The sequence below is a fragment of the Cuculus canorus genome, chromosome 3, assembly GCF_017976375.1.
Source record: "Cuculus canorus isolate bCucCan1 chromosome 3, bCucCan1.pri, whole genome shotgun sequence".
Taxonomy (NCBI): domain Eukaryota; kingdom Metazoa; phylum Chordata; class Aves; order Cuculiformes; family Cuculidae; genus Cuculus; species Cuculus canorus.
The window spans coordinates 20,208,031-20,233,481 of NC_071403.1; the positions used below are offsets into that span (position 1 = coordinate 20,208,031).

Consider the following 25,451-nt stretch of genomic DNA (forward strand, 5'->3'; position numbering starts at 1 on the left):
TGGAGCATGAAACATGGAAAATATGCATCCTATGCCAAGCAGTCAATTGCCACAAATGAGAGCCCAGCAAAAGAGTTAATTAACCATGCAATATTTATATTATCCACATAAAAGGATGATAACAAGGATCAAAACCAGGAAAATCTCACATTCCAGTTAACTTGTTGAGTTCAAAGGAGACTTATAAAATCAGTATGATTTTATTCCCAATTGCTGTGTCTTCCTCTGATAGTCACATTATCCTAGAAGCGTGCATTTATTACAGCATTTCCAACAAACATTGATAGGTTTGAAGTCATATCACCTGTTACGTTACCAGGAAAGTTAAGGCTAGCTGCACAGCAGAGACACATTGAAGTCCTAAGCAGGGCTTAACTAGTTCAAGAAGAGCTGAACAAGCAGATCCAGGAACTTCTACAATGCCTCACATCTATACAAAGTGAGTCAGATGCTTAACCAGTGCAATTAGTATTTTATATAGCTGCTAAAAAAAACACCACGAAATATTTAAGTGCCAGACTCCAGAAGACTGGAAGTCACTTACCTCTGCAACTTTAAGAAACTCTGATACTCTCGTCATTCGAGTAAGAAATCGTTTGTAGATTTCAAGAGCATCTTTACATTGTCCCTTTTTCATTTCAAAAAATTTCTCTAGAGAAATAATTTGGCAAATTTCAGTTAAGATATCTTACATTAGGTCTGCATTCATCAGCAACTCTAGTTTTCAGGAAAATCATGTTTCAAGAACATTGCGCTCCATTGACATTTTTCTACTTGGACACTAATACAGTGGTGTTCCTAGACCTTAGCAGAACTTAGAAGCTGGGCTTGCTGAGCTCCTAAAGAATTATATAGACTGGAAAACTGCAGTCCAACCAGTCATAGCATTGTGTGATTTATATCAATCAAGTTTTCAAAGATAAAAAGTAAGCAGGTGAAGTAGCTAGCAAAGTTAAAAATCAAAGTAATTAAAGATACTTAAATATATAGTAATATGTCATCTCCCAAGCTGTCTTCACTCCAAAGAAGGGACTTTTTCCACTAAAGTAGCTCCCTAAAGTCGGCTCATGTGCATTATAAAGCACAACTGCCACATATTTCAGCCTGAATTTACACTTTAAGTAGCAGTAGAAGGTGAAGTCTCAATCCAATTGCTACACTCAATACATTCGTATCTGCTCCATAGGCTTCCCGTGTCTATAGTTTTAGTCAAAACACTTGGGACTTACTTTTATTAAACCATTAGAAAGAGTTACGACACGGATACAAAAAAATTGCCTGAACTTTACAGCTCAAACATCTTTTTTGTCCATTCAGTCACCGTAACCTCTCTGTTTCTTCCTGTTGTAGTTGCAGCCAGAGCTTTCAATCAGTCACGCTGGCCAAGCACCTCAGATTTTAGCTGTCTTTACAGACGAGCTGAAGTGCTCACAAGTTTTAATAACTGATGCTCATTTTCTATGTTTCCTGCAGTTTACAGCAACTCCTGGTTTTAGATTTCCTAACAAAGCCTTCTGCAGGGACAGCTGACGGTGTGTTATGCTGGTGATCACACCAAGCTGTCTGAGCTTCAGAACATGCTCACGGCCTCCTATAGACTTTGCAGGCTGATGGTAGGTAGGGTTCTGGAGGGCACGCAGCTTTGGCAGTCACATTTTCAGACAGAAGAGCAATGTTATTCAGGAATATATTATTTCAGATATCGCTATCACACAGTGTATATAACATAAGAACATGGGCATCTTAAAAATGCAATCAAACAGCAAAAGTTGCTTTGCTAAACTCGAAAGACATATAAGGGAAGCTTACACAGCACTGTACTTTTCTTTAGGCAAAGAAATACTCAGCACCTTTAACTAGGCTTCTATACAATTTTAAGGGCACATGACAATGCAGCCTCAGATGAACACTTGTTTTTCACTTGGTCATGGTCTAAGAGCATATAGAGACCAGGATACTTACCTAGTAAGTTAATAACCCCATCATTGTAGCAAGCAAAAAGTTTGATAAGATCTTTAAATAGAAGCATGAATGCAGCATTTATGACCCCATTTGTCAGTTCATTTGGGTGAACCTACAAATAAAATACCAGTTATTTACTGCAGATTTGCTGAATACAATCAGAAGTTTTAGCTTGTACCAGGTATCTGATGCTATTACAGAATCAAGCACCAAATAAAAGCTTTCACACAAAGAAACCAAACAAAGGCTTTGTTTAGAAGTTCAAAAATTGCTTTCTTCACCATTCCAAAAAAATTCACTACAGCTGAGGAGTATCCCCATCAACAGTAAGATCTTAGTGTTGAATACTTCATCTGTCATGAGGTGGAAACCAGAGATGCTATTGACAAAGCTTTAATGAAATTGGGCTCTCCCAAGACCATTATCACAACTCCTATGCCATTTAAGTAACAAACACACATTAGCAAGACATGTATTTCTAAGGATTTCCTCTGAAAGTTGTAGTGGGCCCTGCCTTCCACGCGGGCGTGTGTCCTGCCCACCAAGAATAGAACTCCTAGATTGATTCCTTCAAAGACTTCTTTGCAGCATTACACTGTACCTCCTACAACAACTGACTCCTGTTTTTATCCTTAAAACAGATAAGTAATTCCACTAACACTCACAACATTATTGCATTATAAATATATTGTAGACACTTGCTTCTATGAATAGTCTAGATTAAAGTTTATCTAATCCATTTTACAGGTAACAACCAGATGAAGGTTTTAAGGAAGCCAAACAATGCACATGCGATATTTTAATTTTTTTTTTCTCTTCCCTTAAAAAGAAGTTTGTTGCCCAGATTCAGAGTAAAAGATTCCTCTGTCTCCTTGCTTTGTCCATTTCTTCCCCTCACTAATGCAGGGGATGAAACTACCACCTCAGAGTCAGCATTCCTCAAAAATCCTCACTTCCCCCATTGTTCTCCCACCCCCTCTACAAAAAGAAGTAGAATATGCACATTTTGTATATATAGGAAAGGGCCACACTTCACCTCACTCTGCCTCAGTGGGATACTGAAAAAGGGATTTATTTTTTCTCTCCACATAGTGGGATGACCAGTAAAGCATTATCTACAAAGTGAAATGTTCTAACTACAAGGCAGCATTTATAAGTCACTGGCCAATGTTAATGCTGGGTCAGCTTCAATACATACATCGAACTCAAGTAATGCATCAATTTGTTCCTGCAGTATTGGCATGCTCTTCAGTAGCTTTTCAGGAGCCATTGTTCTCATTACACCATCAGCTCTGCAAGAGGGAATACAGATTAGAAGCCATGATGTTTCCTATCTCCCCACGCTGATTTGTTGTCTAAATTTAAGCTTAAAGCTGCTATAAAAAACTTTTCAAACATTTGGAGTACTGTCTGATTCTCCTGCTTCCCACATCAGAATTGTTGGCATGGAAAATACTTCATTCAACCACCCTCCCAGCAGGTGAAAAAGGGTTTTGTGTTAGACTAATAAATGCAAGAGACTGATCTCTTTATGGAAAGAACACATGGAGAGTTAAAATAACTTGACAAGACATACTCTCGCAGATCTTCCGAGAGAACTGATAGCCTTTGTGCATTAAGTTGGTTAGGAATAACTAATGATAACTCCCAGCTAAGTGTACTTTTTAATGTGTTTGTGGTCACTGAAGACAAAGAAACTCTGTAGACTGTTTTTGCCCCCATCAAGTACCACAATACACGCATGCCAATTCGGTGATCGTATAAATCTGGGCAATTTTTGCTCACAACTTCTTTCCTCACTGTCCCTGGGTATTAATGAATTCTATTACTTCTTCATAGCACTTTCACTCGTTTTGTCCCACTTTATCAGTCCTGAACCACTCCAATGCAGCGGTAATGGATATGTAGCATTCCTTAATTGCTGTCCATAGTCTTATAACAATCCTCCCACATGCCCATTTTAGTCTCTGAATATCACACATCTGCACAACCACCATTATGTGTTGCCCCATTCTGGCCACTGGCAGATATGGCATCTCCTCCCAGGGAATGCATACCACCGTTCTTACTTATTTTATGCTATACTCTGAAACAGCACTTTGTTTCGAGCATCAGAAATAACACGCATAGAAAGCCTTCCAAGGAACATACAGAAAGGCAGGAATAGAATAGAATAGAAAGATTCCCAGCTACTCAAACTTAAGTTTATTGAACACAAAGTATTTGAAAGCAATAGATGACAAAGAGAACTTAAGATTCTAGCACTACAGCAGCCTGATGGATCAAAGCCTGCCTGAAATACGAATCCAGCTATCTACCAGTCCTCATGCCAAAAATGTATTTCAGGTAGGTTTAAGAGGTAACTGCTTTGGTGCTCACTACAAGAATGGCATCCAGCTACATGGCAAAGCTGTCACAGTCGACCCTACATCATCCAGCAGTTTGAGAAGCAGGAGAGAAAAGCCTGGCAGTGATTCCTGCATTAACAGCTCAGAATCCCAAGCCGCAGAATACACCGGAACTGCCAGAATGATCTTGTACACACCTCATGATTAGCAGAAGCATCTTTAGCATGCAATTAAGCTGCATTTTCAGTGCATGTTAAGCTAGTAGCTGTGTTGTCTGTGCTTCAAGAGATAATCTAGAGCCATTAAAGTCCCATTTAGAGGAGTCAGACCAAAAAATGTTCAGGTAAATACCAATATTACTTATTACTATAAGTTAACTTCTTTTTAAACCACAACTCTTAAATAAAAACAGTAGTTTATAACCTTACTCTGTTCAGTTTTTAACTGATGTGTGGCTTGCTAAGTGTCCAATTCAGTTTTCATTTGTAATCAGTCCTCTTTTTGTGGAAAGTATTTGGAGAGTAATGAAAAATCCTAAACAAAGCTTCAGAGTGTTTCCTTCTCTAAATCCTAAGCATAGCCTCACTGCAGTGCAATTAATAAGAGCAAGATTTAACACCTAGCACTGAAAGCTGCCAGACCTGTAAGGTACCTTACTTTAGTCTTCAGTATTTGCCTTACTACCCATAATCTTTCTTTTCCCCCTTGTGCAATTTTTAACCAATTGCAATTACTTAAGAAATCCCAGCATTTTAGTGTTTCATCATGGTTAAACAAAAAACATAAGAAAGAAGTCATTGAGACACTACAATTAAGTTCAATGTCACAAACAAGCTTTTCACGTCAGGCAACCCTATCAGTTTACATTTCTAAACTTTGCTTACCCTTTCTTCACTCTTGCAAAGTCAAATGCCATTTGTCTGTAGGAAAATGCTTTTTCATTCAAGTATCTACTATAACGCCTTATAAAGGTGGACATGTCATAACCTACAAAAAAGTTACACATATTACATTCAATTTTCATGCTTCTTTGGAGATTCTTGAGTAAACAATAATATACAGTCAATAGACCCTAAAGTTACGTGATCTCTGTTCCACTATACAACTCTACATTCAGAACAAGCACCACAGCACATCTTTCAGCTGCTGAAGAAAAAGCAGTAGTGCTGTACAAAAGTAATCTACTACTGTCCTCTGCTTACAACAGATGTATCCAATGCACCAGCGATATGGCTCTACACAGTTATGTGGTAACATTATCTGATGGTGAAACTGATTATCCCTCTATTAAAGGGGAAAAATGCCAATTTAACAAAAAGTTAAATGGTAAGTGACTTCCAGGTAAAAGATCAAGTTCAACTTAAGCACTTCACTATTTTATATATGTCAGTCCCTCCAAGTCCTACAATGACCTTCAAAAGTCCCCTGACTTTGTTTACCAGAACAAAGAAATGATGATGGCGTTCACAGGGATTACTGTCTTTGAACTGTTACACCAGAGACCTTCAAGGCACATGATACTTCGGTGACCTTCAAGCCCATAAGACTTCTGAACAGTTAGTATTACAGCCTAGCCTTCAGGTATTTCTTTCAAAGTTTCTTCCTCTAAGCTACAGAAATGCGTGCAGAAGGCAACTTCTCCTCCTCTTAAGTACAGATACCTTTTTGCTATCTTTGTTAAAATCCACACCCCTTGACTTAGTCATTGACTGTATTTTTCCTTAGTATCTCTCAACATTAAAATTCTCCGGCAACTCAGGCTTAACACTGCCAACCCTGATGTCTCTTTAATATACCATTATACTATCTATGAAATGGCAATTTAAGTTTAAAGGAAGTGGCAAAGAACACAAAAGCATGCATTTAACAGAATGCATTGTTGCCAAATACCAGTATCTTTAAAGATGCATAACATGTTTTCCTTAGACAGTTTTAGCATTTGTTTGGTTTTGTTCCTGCCCTGCATTACCATTTCTAAAAGACACAAGTCTTTTTGGTGTAAGTCTCCACTGAAAGATGGAGTAACATGGCATTGCTTTGGTCTTGCCCCTTATTGTAGCATTCCTGTATTCTGCATACAGTCTCTGACAGCTGCCAAATTATATGTTTCCCCTCTTGGTGCCAAGAGCCATCATGAAAGAAGCTTTTTCTCTTTTAAGTGAAGCAAACTCATTAATAATCCCAGAGTCAAAGTAGAAAAGCAGACATTGTAAGCTTCTTTTGGTGCCTTCCACTTGCCTTCCAAAATTAAACACTTGTGTAAAGCAAAAAATGCAGCATACCCAAGCAAACAAATTACAATTTAAGACTGAGTAAAACCCAAAAACCTGAATGGGAAGTTCTCCATTTCATCTTTAACTCGCACAGCAGTTAAGGAGATAGCTGACCCATCCCTGAATTAAACCAGCAATTTAAGGAAGTTTTATAGTTTCACCTTGACTAAAATATTTGCAGGAATTGAAAACTGTGTTCTGAAGCTGTCCAGCTTCAGAGTTCCTCTGTTCATTAAGTACCTACAAAAACGTGCTATTGAAACCTTTTTATATTATTTGCATCTTATGAATGAAGGAGCAAATCAACAATAGCATCTTATTTAGAAACTTGTCAAGATCATAGTTATGAGTAGGCTTACCATGAGATCCACTTTTGTCCAGAAAATTGCTGAGATTGAACAGTGTGTTTCTAGATGCCAGGTACTGAATAAATCTCTGCAACACAAAGTTATTTTCTTATCAGAAGTTGTATCTGAAGGCCTTGTACCTCCTAGCAAGAAGATTACCGGTCTGGCTCCAGCATACACATGTGAAAACCCAAACTTTTGTCCTAGCCTGCAAAACCTTCCTCAAAACCTTTTTCATCCATTCACAGTATGTTTAGCCTGTATCTACTAAATATCCTACTGTATATACAGAAATAGATTCTGTGCAAATACAAACCAGATTGTGGAAGAAGCAATAAAAATAGTTAATTTTCAAAGAGATTTGAGTAAGGACAAGATTTATCCGCTTACAAAGCAGCACATCCAGGCTAGTCCCATACTTTCCAGTCCAACAGCCCTTAGTTTCAGCCCAGCCAAGGGCCTGTTTTAATAACAAGTAGGCCTGACACCAAATACATGGACTAACAGACTGAAACGGTTACAGAAAGCAAACCAGAATATTGGCCAAAATTTGAAATGGAAAAATAGGACAGGAGTAAAAATTTACACTGTGACACTGGAGAAGTTCATTGCATGAAAACACTTCATATTCAGCCAGAGAGGAATTGTTTCACAGTCATAAAACTCTAAGTGTGCTTTTTTTTTTAAATGCAGACACACCAGTCTGTACAGGTCAACAAAAAGCAAGGGCAATGAAATTCAATCCAAAAGGCTATCAAGTTGAATTTACAGCTCTAGGAAGATTTTACCATTCAAGCAGAGAGGGCAGCTATTTGGATGGTAGTACATATGCCAGGACATTAACTCTGACTCTAGTCAGGAAGTCCAAGGTAGTTTTTAATCTTGTATAGCTCTATTTTCAGATAGCACATAAATTGACAACACCCTGGAACAGGCTGCTGCTTGCTCTGATGTTATGGTTTTGTAACTGAAGAGACAGCTAATGGGCATGCCTCCAGCTACACTGTTAAAGGTAAGATTGCTCCTCATCAAGAATAATTCTTGCCCTTTCTTCTCAGGTCCTTACTGGTTCAGAAGAGATGTCTTTACACTACTAATGTTTTTGACTTGGAGTCTGTTCAGTGCCAATGTGGTCTCAAGAGAAAGCTGATTACACTTACCTCATTGCCATGAACCATTAGATGATGCGTGGTAACTAAGGCTTTGAATACAACCACCCAGCTACTATTTGTTGCTCGCTCAAAAAGTGTATCAGCCATCTGAGGAATATTCACATTTGTTTCATTAGTTGCTTGGATCAAGTCTGTAAGAGAAAAGGAAGGTGTCACGTGCCACAAAAAAAGACAAAAAAGTTTGCAGCATGGTCAGTCTCTCAGCCCACCAAGCTGCTGGCCTTTGTTGTGACAAACAGCAAATTGAGCGCTTACATTCTACATCTAAAGTATCTACTCTTTCATCCAACAGTACCAGCTTTCCAACAATTCTGGCTTGAGCTATGTCCTAACCTTTCTCCACCTTCACCCCAGATTAAGTTAGGATGCACAATTTCACATGACTTTACTGCTTGTAGGTTTTCAAGTTAATTGTGGCAGTTTATTACCTCTGGGTTAGATGCTTAACTATTATTGAATTCTTCACTTACAGGTAATATGCCAAGCACACTGAACTTGGTCACACCAGCAAAACAAGGTATCACCAGAAACAGATACGCTAGTCATCTCAGAGGTTAGAATTTCACTAGCATGCTACACCACACCTTCTAGAGTCTCTACAGAACAAGACAGAAGAAGAAACGCATTAAGGCCTCTTCAAAAGCAGGAAGAAAGGCAAGGATATACATTAGTTTATACTGAAGAATAGTCTCATGGAAACAACTGCATCTTACATAGAAGAAGTAAGATATAAGACTGTCTTAGGAAACAGGAATAAATTCAGCTGTGTATCCTGTACATTAGGAAAGCGTAGACTTGCCCAGGAGAATACATGAAATTAAGATAAGTACTTAAATCATAACAGTACGACAGCAAGCTTTCCACTAGCATCTATATGATTTATATTTACAGATAGGATCGGATCTTTGATTTGCTACATCATCTATTACCTACAGACTTCTGGTAGGCAGCCAGCAATGATCTTCTACAAGCTATTACCTATTTTTGAGTCATAGTTAGAAACTGCATACAGCAACTGCATGACTGAAATCCATTTATTGCCAGACACAGACCTAACAAAACTTCAGGACACTGTTTCATGCAACAAACAAAGCAGAGAATACAGGCTTAATTATAGGGATGAGGCTTAAAGTTTGAAGACCTAGGTAGAAAAAGTTAAAAATTAAAGAGTTTAACAACTAGACTTAGCATTATCTGTGTTACTAATGAAGATACTAATCTTTTACCTTCCCTCAGTCAAAAGTAATCATTGTTAATGATTTTCCATGTTTCTTTTCCTTCCTCCTAGACTAGAAATGTTCATCTAACTATTCAAGTCATTTCATGATGACAGATGTTCTACCCTAGAAGCAGGCAGACTATTCTGCAACTGATCCTTGCACACTTAAGCTATGTGAGTCTGCTGTAACCACTCCACAGGAGTTTAGTCCAGCAGGGTCACCCATTCAGACTGGGCAGACTGGGTCACCAAGCCCATATAATGGAGAGATTAATGCTGCTGAGAGTGGGAAGTCAAGGTTCAGGGTGCTGTAAAACTACTGACTCTGCCTCTTCAGGACAGGAAAAGTCCCAAGGACAGGTCTGTCTAAACAGACCAATGAGTCACATCAGCTACCAAGAGTCACCTGTTGTGTTTAGAAGCCTATACTGGGGTACTAGAACTGTTCAGAAGTTCAGTAATTTTTTTTTTAAAAAAAAGTTAATAGAAAGTGATCTTTTTATGGGGTTTTTACTTCTATTAAACAGACTAATTAAAGATACAAGAAATCTATAGCTCAGAGTCAGAAGCCTGTGAGAACTGCAATGCTTGTGTTTAAAACAGACTTTTGTATTGGCACAAAAGCTGCAAGTTGTCTCCAGTTTCAGGTCAGTGGAATGATTTTCTGTAATGAGACAGAAGACAAAATTGTGAGATCTGTTCACCGAGTTTATTTAAAATGGTTGTTGTCATAGTGTTTACTGCTTTTGTCGTGGGTGTTGGGATTTTTTTTTTTGCAGAACACCTTCTGAAATGTAAAGTTAAAATCTAACCTCAGTAATACTACCTACCCTTGAAGGAGGCAGTTCTGCAGACACAGTAGTAAAGCCATGCTATTGAATGACAGCAGTTCAAGCTCTGAGCTCCAAAATTCCCCCCGATCTTGTCATACAAACACGCCAACAATCTTTTATTCTGTACTGCTGATGAATGCATTATAGATGACAATGGTTTGTAAGAGCCTAGAAGCAAGTCACAAGTGGCTTGCTCACCATTTACCCCTTTCAGAGGTTTTACTGTAGATGACAGGATTTGTTCTTAGTATAAGGAAGCATGCATCAAATTTGCAAGTTTTCGGTCCTAAGTTTCAGCTCACTATGGAAGAAGGATGCTATGAATGCATATTCCATCAGTGAATGACAGATAATGAAACCTCAGGAGTCCACCTACAGCAATGCTGGTGACAGAGGCTACAAGGCACTAGTCCTATATGCTACTGCAGCACTTCTCCTGAAGTCACTCAGTCGTTTCTGCCTCCTCCCCAAACTGGTGGAGGGTACGGCATCTCAGTCTGCAACTCTGAACGCTTTATGGCACCAGTAATTATAGTGTGCTGAGTAGAGAGGTATGATTGAATTTAAGCCTACTACTTTCAGTGCATAGCAAAGAATTAAACCATGCATGAAGATTTTACTCATCATCCCAGAGAGGAAAAAACAAAAAAAATACCAAGATGGGGGTTAATTCTTACAGAGCTGTTTTCCATTAACTCACACCACAAGTTAAGGAATTCAAGCTTCCTGGGTTTCTTTCCCCAGTACCATAGAGTCTCAGTTTAACCAGCAATTGTCAGTGTCCAGAGCAACTCAGAAGCACGGCTAACTTTAACCTACTCCGAGCAACATAGTTTGGTGGCTAAGGTGAAATTTAAAATAAGGCTTAGCAAAATTAATTTACCTTCAGTGCGGTAGGGAAGACTAGGTACAAGGGAGAAGCAAATGCATAGAAGAAAAAAAGAAAATCTAGAAACTACATTTTCAAAAGATTCAGACATTTACTGGTGGGACAGAAACTTCGTTTTCAAAAGAGACAACAAAGCTCACAGCGTTCCATGCAAGTCACAGGTGGACTTGTTAACAGAAATTATTAAGAAGTACCAGCTGAAGCACAGCCCATCAGATGCCATATGAAGCGATCTTACCAAGTTGATTCTGTCTGGGGTACACACAATTACTACAAACAAGGATTAAAGGTACTTTCCTGATGAAGTTACTGCTACTGCAGGCACCCATGTCATGTACACTGACAGTTGATCCTCAAATGCAAAAACTGAGCCCAAATGCAAATTCCAAGAATAAGAAACCAGGAATGGTAGAGCAATAACAGCCAGTGCTTTCATCATGATTTTCACACAAGTGGAGAAGGTGGAGACCTTCATTTGAACTTGTTTTACTGTGGAACTAAAGTATAATTGCCAAATCACAGTACCTGATACCTCCTATTTCCTCTCTTCACATCTTGCTAGGTGCTATTTTGAACGTTTCTTTTCTCTAGACATCCATATTCAAATTTTACACTTAATTTGGGCTTAAGTATACTTTTTCTAGTTAAATTTTCAGATACAAAACATAGGCACACAGAAGGAATAAATGTTTGCAATTCTTTGGCACCATAACTCAAATCTAAACACCAGCCTTCAAACTCTTTGACTAGCCAATTTTTTTGATTCAGCCTTAAGATATTTGCAACGTTTTCCTGGAAAAGAAGCAAAGTTAAAGTACAATTAACACCTTCATTTATAAAAAGACAAACATGTCAAGCTGAGGAAGAATCATAGAGGGTTCAATGAGAAAGACCAAAGTAAGTTAAGACACCTTGTCTCTTCACAACTTTTTAAAGAGACCATTAAAAGATGTAACTAATTTTGGCATTTGTTTGTTAAGCTTATAAGGTAAAACAAAAAAACAATGAGAGAGTTTCACTGCCTTTGGAATTTCAGAATTCTTCAGGCTCATTGGAAACTACTTCCTGATTTTAAATTTTAAAATTCCAGAATTTTAAATTTGCTTTTTGAAGAGAGATTCTTCAAAGAATCTATCTTACTCCTTTACCTTTTCAGATCACATTCTGAATCAGGGCAACATTCTTTCCTAGCTTGGTTTTGTTGCGGTTTTTTTACTCAATTGCTTAACAGACAGACCTGGGATTCCCCAGTTCAACATTAACTATTCACAATTTACATTTCAGTATGCAGAGAAATTGCATCAGAGCACAAGATTTTTCTGTTCAGAGAGATACTGGTGCCAACCTAAGAGCAGCTGTCACTCCAGGCTGAATTAACAGGCGAGCTGCCTCTGTATCTGAGCTGTGTCATACATTCAGTTCTTAAGCTTTGCCAAATCTCTCAGAGCAACCTCCTTACAGACCTTCCTTACTGTTACCCTGAACATTACAATAGTCTTCACCAGCTATTCTTCTGGCTTTTAAGTAAGTAAATAACACCTTAAAGCTACAGAAAAAAATATACAATTGTTCCAAATCCAGACTAGCCTAGAACAGAAAGAAGTGGCTTAAAGTAAGAGTTTAAAAGTCTCAACCAAAAAGTTATATAGGCAAGCAACTGTACAAGTCCACCCTAGCAGAACCATATCAGGAAGCTCCTGAACTGTTATGCTAACCAATGCAAGAGCTGAACTTCCAGGTTTACAGAAGACTGACCACAACACAGTACTGGGAAGCAGAACAAAGTTACCAGTTTGTGCTTCAATGATAACTGTCAATAAGAATATTAGATTATTTTAATCTTGTTGGTTTGTTAAGCATTTGACCATTAACTTTTTGCATAAAAAGGAATTTTTATCTTGCATGACAAATCTCAGAACTCATTCTATGAGCCATTTCTTTCAGCAGTTCAGACCCTGAAGCCTTAACCAAAATACACACTAATTTAGTGAAGATATACAAAACTGCAGCCACCAACCAATCTTCTGCCAAGCCTTCAAAGCATTAATTCAGTTTCCTCTAAGGGGCAGAATCGTTCTCTCCATCCATGCAAGATTAAAGCCACAGTCTTGTTGCACCCTACATCCTGCTGCAGACAACAGAAGAAATTTAAAGGGGGTATATTGTTGGAAGATTATTGCTTAGAAGGAGAACAGTCAATAAGATCTGGTTAATTGGCTACTGCAACTGGATACCAGGATTCCAGCTGTGGTTTGCTATTATCCTCCCATGAGGGTGAGCGACCCCTTATACTACCTGTTGGTTACATAAATTCACAACTTGTATCGCTTGGTTGTTCATTAGGATATCAGTAACAGAATCAACTGCAGCTTTTATCCAGAACAGCACAGCTACACTAGAAAAATAAGGATTTCATGTTTTCCACACAGCATGGTGTCCTTTACTGTAATTTCTACACTAGAGCATATTCTAACCAGTCTCTACATGTTGGGCTGATCTTGCACTCCAGCCACATCTGGCAGAAAGCAGTAATCCACTGAGGCACTTGAGCTATTTGAGTTGCCACACTGCTGTTATTTTTACTGAGAAGAATGAAACCCAGTTAGGGCTCTACATTACTTAGAAAACCATTCATTTTTAATAAACTTGTAGAAATGAAACTGTCACTAGCCTATCACCTCTGCCCAGAACAATAATTTGTAATCGACTACTGAATGAGACTGAAAATATATTGGAAGTAGCCCCATGTTTCAGTTGCACTGCTTAGCTGTTACGCATTGGAAATACATAAAAACTAGGGTGGGGATGAAACAACATGCAAGCAACTTCAGTGATGTGTTAATGAGCTGCAGCCTGTATGCTAGAAATACAACAGTTGAATAAGCAGGCTCAGCAACTGATACATCTTTCAATATCCAGACCATGGTCTGTGTTTTTCCTACTGTCTCATTCAGACTCTTCTAGAAGTCCAGCTATTTTGTCAGTGGATGTTGTGGAACAACATAATCTTCAGTAGGGTCAGCCTAAAAAACAAGCAAACAGGGACAGAGCTCATGCACTCCATTGAGCTGAAAAGGCACCAGAAGCTCAGCATGGGCTGAAATTCAGAATTGGGAATGAAATGCCCCAACCTATGCAGACAGTCCTGTTGAAAACATTCACATATCTGTAGGAAAAAGAAAGCAAGTATAATGCAAATCTGTCCCTACAGTTGGTGAAACAGTATGACCTCCTAGAGGCATACTGAAGCAGTCGTAACTAAACAGCAAGTATTTATAACATCAGTACAATCATTTCAATCTATTTTGTCATGTATCTATAACACAACAGAAAGATCATGAGTTTTTAAAACCAGATGGCTGCCTCATAAGTGAACACTGTGCATTAAATCAGATTTTTTTACAAACTGACTGAAATCCTTCATGATTAAATGGAGCTTTACTCTCTCCTTCATAAAACAAAATTAAACCAAATGTGCAGTTCCTTTATGTTTTTTCCCCTGTACTACACCAGTTCAACAAGAATCCTTTGCTTCTGCCACACAAGACAGGCAAGTCTCAAACTCTGAAAAAATAACAACTACTAACAGACTTTAGCCTTTAACATGAGTCTGCAGCATTTCATATACTGCAGATTTCTCCACGTTGCAAAAAAAAATTCTTTTAAACTGAATGGAACATCCACCTGAGAGATGAAAGCTGCAGTGATAACTACTAACGTAAAAAAAACTGACAGTAGTAAGTTGCCATCTAACAGTTCAAAGTCAGCAATGCCTCTGATAGATATGTTCACCACTGGCAGTAGAAGTCTGCTATCAAGCTAAAGATGAATGCAGAAGTTGGAATCCATCACACAGGCTCATATCCAGGCAGCAAAGCTGCACACAGAGTCAGATCTCCAGACTGCAACACCTAAAATGTCACTTAACCCCTAAGCATGCTATGAAGGAGAGTTTTGAAAGTTAGCTTCTCATAATACAGCCTAAGCAACTTCCAGCTTCCTGATAAACAAAACAAAGTTCTTCAAACTCATCCATTCCAAACATAAAACACTTTGCCTGCTAATATGCTTGTCATTCACAAAGAGAGCAATTTGAAGTTTAAAATCAAGCTCAGCAGAACTAGAAAGACTCTAAACGGCTTAGAAAGAAAGATCAGATCAGAAAGTCACACGCAAGGCTCACGTAAGGCAATAGGTTTTGGTTTCAGATGCCAGCAGTGAAACATCACTCATCACAAAATTTACATGTTTTCCAAACACTGGCGCACTAGATACACCGACTTCTGCTTGCTGCCCCTTAGCAGAATGTACCTTCTACGAATGGTTTTATATGAAGCTATAAAACTTGGATTAAGAGCTACAGGCACAATAACTGCACTTTGGATTCCACAGTCACACAGCAAGATCCAAAACCAAGTCTCCATTTGAAAAGGTTAAGTTTTAGAACTCCAGGGTTGCTAAAGAACTGATGCAATGATATGTTAAAGCTGGTATCTATATTAGACCTCTACATAATGGGAAACAGCAGCCTTCATAGCCAGGAAACAGGCCAGCTCGCTTCCCCCTCAGAAAGATCCTACACTCTGAAATGAGAAGTGAAAGGAAGAATCCTTTTAGAAACAGTTTGAACTCCCACTTAAGTGCATCTATGTGAGCTTTTCAATTATCTGTAAAGTTGTATGCTCTAGCTATCGGAGTCCTGCACTATGGCAAGATAACTTATCACTGTCTTGTTTTGAGGACCTTTCTCTAAACTTGTAAACTCGCATACATTTTAAGAACGTGGGCAACAAGTCAGCATGTTTTATTCATGCTTTGAGCAGTCATGTCTTTCTCTCACTTTTATGGAGGACCATTTTAGAACATTCTGTAAACTCTCAGAGATACTTAAGAGATGTAACAAAACTATGCCAGAGGCACTAGGAACCTGCCAGGCTCTGCAGGATAACTGCTGACCATCTGCTCTGGAAGCACCTGCTGCCATTGTGTCATCTGCGCTCATGCCAAGCCAAGAGTTGGTTTGAAGTGATCTCCTGTACTGCCAGTAGCCAAGCCACAGTCTTGTCCCATCTCTTTAGGACAACAAAGTTGAAGACAATTTCTTGAGAAGACATGTTCTTTGGTCCTTTAAATATATTGTAGAACAATCTTAGGTCAAGTGGACATAAAATTCTCCAATCAACTCTTACTGGTGTTTCATAACTCATCCATAACTTAGTCTCCTAAATACCTAGAAACAACTAGCAAAGAACATAGCTTTCTTTTTTACTCTTTCTTCAAGAAAGTAAAGCTACCTCAGTAAAGCATTCAGCAAAACTGCTTTGTTAGAGCTCTGTCGCCCAACTACAACACAAGAGTTTCTGCCAACTTTCTTTCTACCTGTGGTAATTTTGAATATTGGCTCGTGACCAGGAAGAGTTGATCATGACACAAGACAGACACAAGCTGCAGACACATCCTGTCAGCAATTTGCAGTTCTCAGTACATACAAAGAGGCAGAATGTGCTTTCTTGGTAGCCCTCACACATGATTGTGCCTATGTATTCGCAAAATCTCCTCTACAAAAAAATATCACAAGACACTGGAGTTTTATCACAAGACACTGGAGTTTTATCACAACACTAGGAAAGGCAACCAACGGACATCCTGCCTCAGCCCAAATGCCAGAGTACAGATTACATAAATACACAACTTTAGCATCACATCAGGACTTTTCAGCATCCAATCCCCTTCAACAAAGTAAGTTAAGATACAGATAGAATATAAAACAAAGCATGAGATGGCATTATCTTGGGCGAGGAGGACAAACAGAAGGGTATTTAGACTTGGTTCATCCAGAAACTGGTGGTAATACAGTGTACTGCCATTTCCTATACTGTACTAAGACTAGGCTGCAAGCCTCAGACACCTAGTGGATACACCATTTGCCAGCAGCATAGAAAACACTTTTCTAGTATTCCTCCTACATTCACAGCAATATTTCAAGACTGATGTCCAACACCATTTGTGGCACTAGTCCAGACTGCTGGTATATTCCCTCTCTTAGTAAACTACAACTCCCAGCTGCTTCAGCAAATGCATTTCACAACCTAAAGAGAAGAATTTTTTATAAGCACAAGTAGCTTACTGGCTACCAGCTATGACTGTTGAATGTAACTCTGAGCTCACCCTTGCAAAACTTGTTTTGTGTTGATTTTCAGTGTTTTCAAGCAGCTCTGCAGAGGTAAACATGTTAAAAACATCAAGTTTAATGTACCAAAACCAGCTCTAAGGGTCTAGCATGGGGTTTGCAAAACTCCAGATAAAGTAGACTTAACCATACTCAACATTAAGTGACAAGCTAACTTCTGCCAAGTATTCCAACTGCCTTCAAGCAATTGCCAACATCTGGTTTATACAGATTTTACTCAAGCCACAAAGCTCTCATCCAAACAAAATTTTGACCAGCAGGAAAATCAAGCAACCATGCCAAGTGTGATGGGGTGGGATACTCTAATATCAACTTACCAATGAAGCTTCACACCACAATTGTGTTGGCACTGCTGACTCAGAGGAATGAAAGTACTGCTGCAAACCCTGTGCTACAGATCACTGCCTGCCTATCTACCAGAAAAGCTTCCTCTAACATATCATTTATTTTGAGTTCAGGGTTCAGCCTTGTGCTAGATAACCCGTTCTTCTGGCACACTAGACATCCTGTGCTAAGATTCAGACCTTGATTTCCTGGCTTTCTTTATTCCTTGCTTTTTAGTTTTCATGGTATTCAAAACCCCTCTCTCCTAGCCAGCCATTATTGTTCCTAATCGGCACAGCATGTGTTGAAGGTTGGAGATCCAAGTTCCATCAGACACGCACTGGTAAGACTACTGCATTTCCTCTAGGCACGCATCAAAACTTGTGCTTTTCCAGCCTTACCCGCATCCTAATCTGTGTCTTGAAAAGAAGCTCCAAAAAGGAATAGGGCATGTTAACTTAATGATACTGTTTAGTACCACTGACTCATCTTTAGAGTATAGTAAGACTAAAGGAAGGGATATAATGTCACCCCCTCCCACTCCTAATTTTTCCTCACGCCCAGAAACACTAGAGCCAGCTCCTTCAGCAGTAACAATTCCACAGCTGACTGAGGAAGGTCTCTCCCTTTCTTTTCTGCGGTGGCAGGGGGTATATTGGGTGGATGTGGCAAGGTTTTGGTAGCAGGGGAGGATGTTGCAACTGTGACCTCTGAGAACAGGGGGCTTTTCCACAGGCTGCAGGGGATATCTGCTCTTGTACCACAGAAAACCCCTGCTCCACCTCTGACCTCGGTGTTCCCTCTGCCATTTTTCGCTCTTCCCCTCCTCCTCCTCTGCTTGTCTAGAGTTTTCTGCCCTTTCTGAAGTATGTTTTCCTGGAAATATCACAAGCTTGGTGGATGAGCTCAGCCGTGTCCTGTGGTGGGTCCATTGCGGAGCCAGCTGTGTCTGGCACAGAGTATAGCCTGGTCTCTTCTCACAGAGGCCACCCCAGCAGCCAACACCTTGTCATGCTTACCCAATACCAGGGGGAAGGTAAGTAGAGTAAGAAGAGTGAAGTAGTCTCAAGTATCTCGAATATCAGCAGAAAAATACTAGAAGCCCGTGTGCTCCTGCTATCTTACCATTTCTTCAGAAGTGGGCACCAAGAGGACAGCAAATCCTCCTCTTTGTCTACCAATTTCTCCATCCAGCAAGAAGCAGGAAAGACAAATAGCATTCAAAATGCTCTACATCCTTCAGAGTCATCCTGATTGTTATCTGCTTTTAAGTACTTCAGAAGATTCTCACAGGGCACAGACACAGAAGCATGGACAAACCACACCAAGAGAGCACTTAAATAGAATTCATCACTAGTGAGATAGGCCCAGGAAAGCACACACAAAGATGGAGGGTTTAAGAGTCAGGCTGGGAAATCAGAGGCACAGATCAAATCAAATCACAGGGAATTAAATTGCAGAATATTTTTTTATGTTGTTTAAAAGATGTTCAATTGCTGCCACCCAGGATCAAAGGGAGTAACACTATGAGAGAAAAAGTAATAGTCTCATAGTGTTACTTCCTTTGATCTTTAAGGTCCCTTCCAACCTGAACTATTCTATGATTCTATGATGATTCTATTATGAAATACATTCAACTACTAAACAGAAGTAATTAAAACTAGGTACCAGTAAATATCATACTGACCATCACACAAACAAGAGACCTCAACAAAGACATAGCTACTCCATTATCAGGGTCTACTAATGGAAGCCAATACAGCAGAAAGACCTGACTTGCCCCAGAGCTCGTCACCAATGACCTTGACAAAGCATGTTTAACAGAAAGATGGTTACTGAAAACAGTCTAAGAATACAAGCTTCCAGCTGAAGAAAAGCCAAGGGGAAGGAAGGTACGACTAGTCAATCTAGCTTTATCAAGTTACACTGTTTGGATAAAAGAAAGTTTAATATTACACTGTCTACCTACATCCTCCTTTCCTTATACTCCTTTTCCTTTCCTTAGGGATTGTACCATAACAAGACTTAAACACAGAACAATGCAGATGCACAAGATCAAGTGATCCTGCCCACGTTTCAGCCTTTGCTTCTTAATATGAATTTAGACTTCCACCCCAGCTTCAAACGTATTTTGAAAAATTATTAGTTAGCTAAGTCTTAGCTTAATTAAAAGGACAACCTTCTCTTGGTACTACACTTAACAAAAAGAATGGGGCCAGGCAGGTAATTGAAAGTTAATGCCATTGAAATACTCAAGATCAACAAATCTAAAAAGCCTTATTAGCTACTCCTACCCATTACAGGCATTTCTACTCCCATTCAAAGATCTATGCACCTCTAAAAAAGTAGTTTCATTGGTGAAGCATGAAAGATTAAGCCCAGTTTGTACAGGGACTCTGTTCTTGGCAGTTCTCTTGAAGGAACTTCTATAGTCGTAAAGACAAAAGCGTCACCTGGACTGCAGAGCAATGCAGTACTTGTGTGTCTGCACTACTACTGCTAGGAAAGTGCCCCGAGTGCCAACAGACTTGGAATATTCCCCAAATCACTTCAACACTGAACAACTTCTGAGGTACGCATCCAATTTAACCCTAACAGTCACTGAAGTCTAGTGACTGAAGATAGCTCCACTGATTCCCCCTCTCCCAAAAAACAGAGGCACACATATTCCTCAGGAATTAGATAGAGGTTTCTAAGACTAAATTGTAGGATCTAGTAATTTTATCTTTACTGAGCCTAAGAAAAACGTTAAATTCGTTGGTTTTGGTCAACAGCCACTTCTGTTTCAACAACAGAAACCATAGTGATTCAAACTTGTAAGGTCGTTGCCACAGTTTGCAGAAGAAAGGCAAAACACTACAAGAACAAAAGTGTGCGTATAAGCAAAATACACCAGCCCTGCTGTTCAGTGACCAGCATGAATTAAATTATAAATTTCCTTTTAGAGCCTTTGTTTGCCAGCCATATACAGATACGCAAAATTAGACTTGGTAAGGAAAGCAGTTACTACCGATATGCAGGCTCACAGACACAGAAAAGCGAGTCCTGATCTTTGCCTGCTTTGTTTTGACATTTCATGAAAATCTCCCAACTCTTCACCAGGCCTCTGGAAGAGCCTTCTACCTTATGAGAACTATTTTGAAGAAGTAAGGAGGCACTACGCAGTCATTTTTAGACTACACACTCCAGAACTTCCTCCAGCTGCAAAGCAATTCACTCAACAAAATAAACCAAGGAAAATCCCAGCCATTTTGATCATTTTCAGAAAGAGGAACTTGTTATGAACAACTGCAGATGGAACAACCTCGCTGGTTTCCAATTCACTTCCCTAAATAAAAGCTTGACAGTCCGTTTCTGAGCAAGATCCTTTATAAATAGAGCTGAGTTCAGATCCACCTATTTCTCCCTTCATTTACCCTGTGTTTTAGCATTTGAAAGTCAAGCTTTCTTATCTACCTTCTCCAAAAGCTTCCCCCCGTTGATACTATCAGGGTCACTCCTAATTGAGTCTACACACTGGCTTTTACTTGCCCCACACAATTAAACTCTCAACAAAGCCTTAACATATCTTTCAGAACAATTCTGATAATGAAAATTCTATGCCGTGCACCAGGATTTCCCTCACAGTTGAATTACCACAGCTCATATATCTTTAACATAGTCCACATATCTAATTGACCCACTCTGCAATGGTCCTCACTGCAGCAAAGTTGTGAATCCTCATTTCTCCATGGAAGTGCTTTCCTCACTTGCTGTATCTAATTGTACTTTATTTAACATAACACAGTTAGTTGAGGGAGATAAAGTTACCATAATGATATGGCTTCAAGACAACAAGTTTTTTAAGTCCAAAAGGGCAAGAGCTCTTAACATGCCAACTGCAACAGCTCACCCCAAACCATCACAGCATCCTAGATTTACATTCCTTTTCTCCCCACAGTGACCTGGGAAATCCATTTAAAGCCATCTGGCACTACCTGCAGTTGCTGGAAACTCACTAGCATGAGAGCTAGAATTCAAGAAATAGGTAAATCTTACCAACAAGTGTACGATAGCAACCTGGTCATACTTCAGTACTTCCTTACATGACACGCCTGTGCAGCACCCAGAGTCCACGCCAAAGGACAGCCACTATGCAGCATCTATATTGAAACTTGCACTTGCAAGCTCTGCAAGTACTGAAAACCACACAAAGGTAAACAGCTTTTGCTCACGGGAGACATTAATCCTGTTGTTACCTCCCTTTCTTGCACACATGCACTCATACCCAAATCATGCCTTTTATTCCTCAGAGCAAATTCTCTCTTAATAGTACTCATTAAAAAAAAATCTAGACCAAACAAAAAAAAAAAGACACCCCACCGCTTGTCACCTATCACCTTTCTGTAACTCTCCGGAACTAACATCTTCTGCAGAAAACATATGAGGACAGGCATCATTGTGTCCTATCCTCACAGGACTACTTAACTATTGTTAAATAGTTGATCCCTCCATTTAATTTACAATGCCCATCTGCTAAGCAGAGCAGAGGAAGATAGGTTGTGTGACATGAAACCTAGCTCCTAAGGACATAGAACTCTCCAACAATACTAAAATTACAGCTCTTCATAAAGCATTGCTCCAACCATCACACTCTGGTACCTGAAGTTTTAGACACCTAAATCCTCTGGACCTTGACTCAAAACTCATCCCAAGACACCAGCAAGTTTTACCTTTCATTCTCTTTTCCACCTAGCAGTACCTCCTGTATACATGAGGGTATTGCTCTTTCAGAGGATGAACTTTCAATTTGCTCGCTCGTTAAAAGATCTAAGGCTCATTTTAGCACTTGTTCACAAGATATATGTCAAAGTTTGAAGAATTGCCTAACAATTCATAGTTCTGAGGAGATGCCTTGGGTTTAAGATTCTGAGAATATTTTTTCTTCTGAAATATGAACTTGATTTTCATCCACAATTTTGAATATGCCTATCTCCCACTGATAAGATTCTGTCTTTAATGATATCTGTTAGTTAAACTCTCAGCTGTTACATACAGGTTGGAAAACAGAAGGAAAAATGAACAGGGATATATCTTCCCAGGAAATGTCCATTTCTCTTCTCCTCTTGTGTCTTGCATGCAGGTGGGTATGAAACTGCAGGGGACGTTGCCAGCTTCAGTCTCCAGCATATTCATTTTCTGTAGTAATATCAACACCAATATCCAAACACAGTCCCTTTCCAGTCTAGCACTGGTAAATTATTTCTACCTCATTTTAATTCTGCCCATTCAAAAAAATATTTTTTTTTTTTTTAAATACATATATACATACACATATACTACGTGCGCCTGAATGTCTGTAAATATATATTATTATATATAAGAGACACACACAGAGACACAGCATGTTTGCAAATGCATGAGCTAGGCTTTTTTTTAAGTTAAAGCTTCTAGTAACAGACACAGTAGGACTGTCCAGACACAGCCTACAGATTAAGAAGTGTCGACAGCTACCAAACAGCAACATAGGAGATGTCAATTATCAAGATGAATTTTTAAAATGTAAAAGAAAACAAGAGAGAAGAGATGATATCAAGACAGCTGATCTATTTAAATAATGGTTTAGACTCCAGTTAGTCTTCAGTCAGTGGTGCTTATGTCAGCATCTCTTAGACATATCTACAAGAGTATATTATAGATATACTAGAAGGCCAGCATGCTGTCTGCCACCTTAAGGTTTAGCTACAAAGCCACTAGAGCTGAAATCTGGAATTATTTTCCAGAAGTGATACTACCTTCTTTTAAGAAATATAGCCTCATCCAAATCGTACTTACACGCACCTGCACCAGCCGGCAGCCAAGAGACTGCTCGGCATAAAACCTGCTGATATTCACTTGAAAGTGTTTCTTATCATGCCCAAAAAAAAATGGGAAACCCCACTTAATTTTAGACACTAAAACCTGCTGGTGATCTTCCAAGTTCAATGCTGGACAGAACTACCACTGGCAGACAAGGCCAATTAATATCATGCAATTAAATTCTTTCACCATTCTACTCCTTGGTGTCTCCAAGCAGGGACTGACAGTTGAGTGGGTTGAGAAGAAATAAAATTGTCAAGAATAACACTACTAACTCATTATTTTTTAAGAAACGTTTTGACTTCAACCTTGTTTTGTGCTTTAACTAGCTAATGCCAGTCCACAATAGACAATAAATCTACGAGGCAAAGCCACCAGCCATCTTCAGCGAAACATGATACAAACCATCAAGCAGCTGACGAAGTTGCTCTCTGCTATTTAGGACCTCAGCGACAGCCCTCAGGCTCTCCAAAGGCTGCCCAAATCTACAGCACAATGCTATCCAAGCACCTCGCCATTTAAACCTGCCACCATCTCAGCCTCTTCAGAAGTTCGCTGTGGAGATGGCCACGCTCCTCTGGGTGCTCGGCAAGCTCCTGGCGCAGTACTTGTGTCTCTGCCTCGTTTAATCCTGACCAAAGCAGGCAGTGACAAGCACGTGTCCATTTTGCCCTGTGTCCAATTCCCTCCCCTCTTCCCGAATCCCTCTTCCACGAGGCACGCTTTGCGCTGCCTTCCCAGATAAAAAAGCAAGAGGTCACGAGGAAAAATAAGAAAAAAAAATGGCCGAAGGAGCAGTATTATGCAATAAGAGAAGAAATGCAATAATAACTCATCCTCGCCTGGAGGTTTCTCCTAACCCTTAGGCTTTGCCAGCTGGATTACAGCAAGCGCGACACCCAGGCGGCTCGAAGGCGCCCTGAGCATCCTCGGCCCCGGGTGTTGGCTGGGAAGACAAAAAGGGATGCTCACAGTCCAGGTGCTTTTTCTTGGGCCCCATCACTTCATGCGTGGTGGCTTTGCAGACGGCTCTGGCTACGGCTGATCCCGTAACGCTGTACTGAGCAGCTGCGATGCGATCTGTCAGCGTCTGACCCGACATCTTCGCTGGTGTTGCCTGCCGCTGCCTGCTCTGCAGAGGCGTAAAAAACACGGCAAGGGAAAGGGGGGATTCCGGGTTTATCGCCGAGGGGAGGCGGGATGGGGAGGATGGGGGGGGGCAGGGAAAGGCACACGCACAATGGTCCCCCGGGCGGCGCAGCCCCCCCGCCCCGCTCTGCAAGCCTTCGCCTCCCTAGAAGCCTCCTGGGGCAAAAAATAAAGGATATTTTAGATGCGTCTGGGAGAGGAGAGAGGGGAAACCACGATGTGCTGCACGCAAATAACGTGCGAACCCCCAGGAACGGGGAAAGGGGGGGATGAAGACACCCCCCTCCCCACCCCCCGCTGCAGCGCCCGCACCGCCGCCTCCCCGGTGCGGGATTACGGCACCGTTGCGCCATGTTCTGCCCTTTCCCGGTGCCTTCCTCCCTCTCCACCCCCCGGTCCCAATGGGGGGGACCCCCCGCGAGCCCCGACCCCCGCCGGGATGCAGCGGCGCCCATCACCGCGCAGCATCCCCCGGGGGCGAAGAGGGATGCAGGGAGCGCCGGCGGCCGACCTGTCAGCGCGTCCTTCCGTCCCTGCCGTCCTCCTGCCGCCGCTCCGGGGACGGCACCGCCGCTTGCCCGCTGCCGAGAGGGGTCCCTGGCAGCCCCCCCTCCCTCCCTCCCTCCCCGGTGGCCCCCGGTGCGGGGCGGGCTGCCCCCCTCCCACCGCCGGGGATGCGCTGGGCGTCGGCAGCCGCTATTTCCAGCTTAATCCTCCCGCAGCCTAATCCCCGCGCTACTGCCGCAGCGCCGCCCCCCGCCCGGTGCAGAGGGCGGGACGCAGGGGCCGCTGTCCCGGCGCAGTCAGGTGGTGCCGCTACTCGGGTAGAGCAGCCTCGCCCCGGCGCACACGTTGAAGGGGACCCTCAGGGGCCGGGGAGGCGATCTGGAGAGAAACCAGGGAATCG

The 25,451-nt window shown here is 40.8% G+C and overlaps 1 protein-coding gene across 18 annotated transcripts in view; it reads right to left on the reverse strand.

Annotated features, from left to right (window-relative positions):
• SNAP91 (synaptosome associated protein 91) overlaps positions 1-25,173 on the reverse strand; it is a 65,158-nt gene extending 39,985 nt beyond the window's left edge. For 17 of the 18 annotated variants that reach the window (XM_054061778.1, XM_054061777.1, XM_054061766.1 and 14 more), the window contains exons 1-8: positions 25,056-25,173; positions 24,368-24,527; positions 8,091-8,233; positions 6,943-7,018; positions 5,195-5,297; positions 3,161-3,254; positions 1,963-2,074; positions 545-651 (exon numbers count right to left, since the gene is read on the reverse strand). In XM_054061778.1, coding sequence (XP_053917753.1) covers positions 545-651; positions 1,963-2,074; positions 3,161-3,254; positions 5,195-5,297; positions 6,943-7,018; positions 8,091-8,233; positions 24,368-24,497 — 765 coding nt within the window. In that variant the 5' untranslated portion in view covers positions 24,498-24,527; positions 25,056-25,173. The remainder of the gene's footprint in view (positions 1-544; positions 652-1,962; positions 2,075-3,160; positions 3,255-5,194; positions 5,298-6,942; positions 7,019-8,090; positions 8,234-24,367; positions 24,528-25,055) is intronic. The other variant, XM_054061761.1, reaches the window with a different exon arrangement.
• Positions 25,174-25,451: the final 278 nt, after the last annotated feature.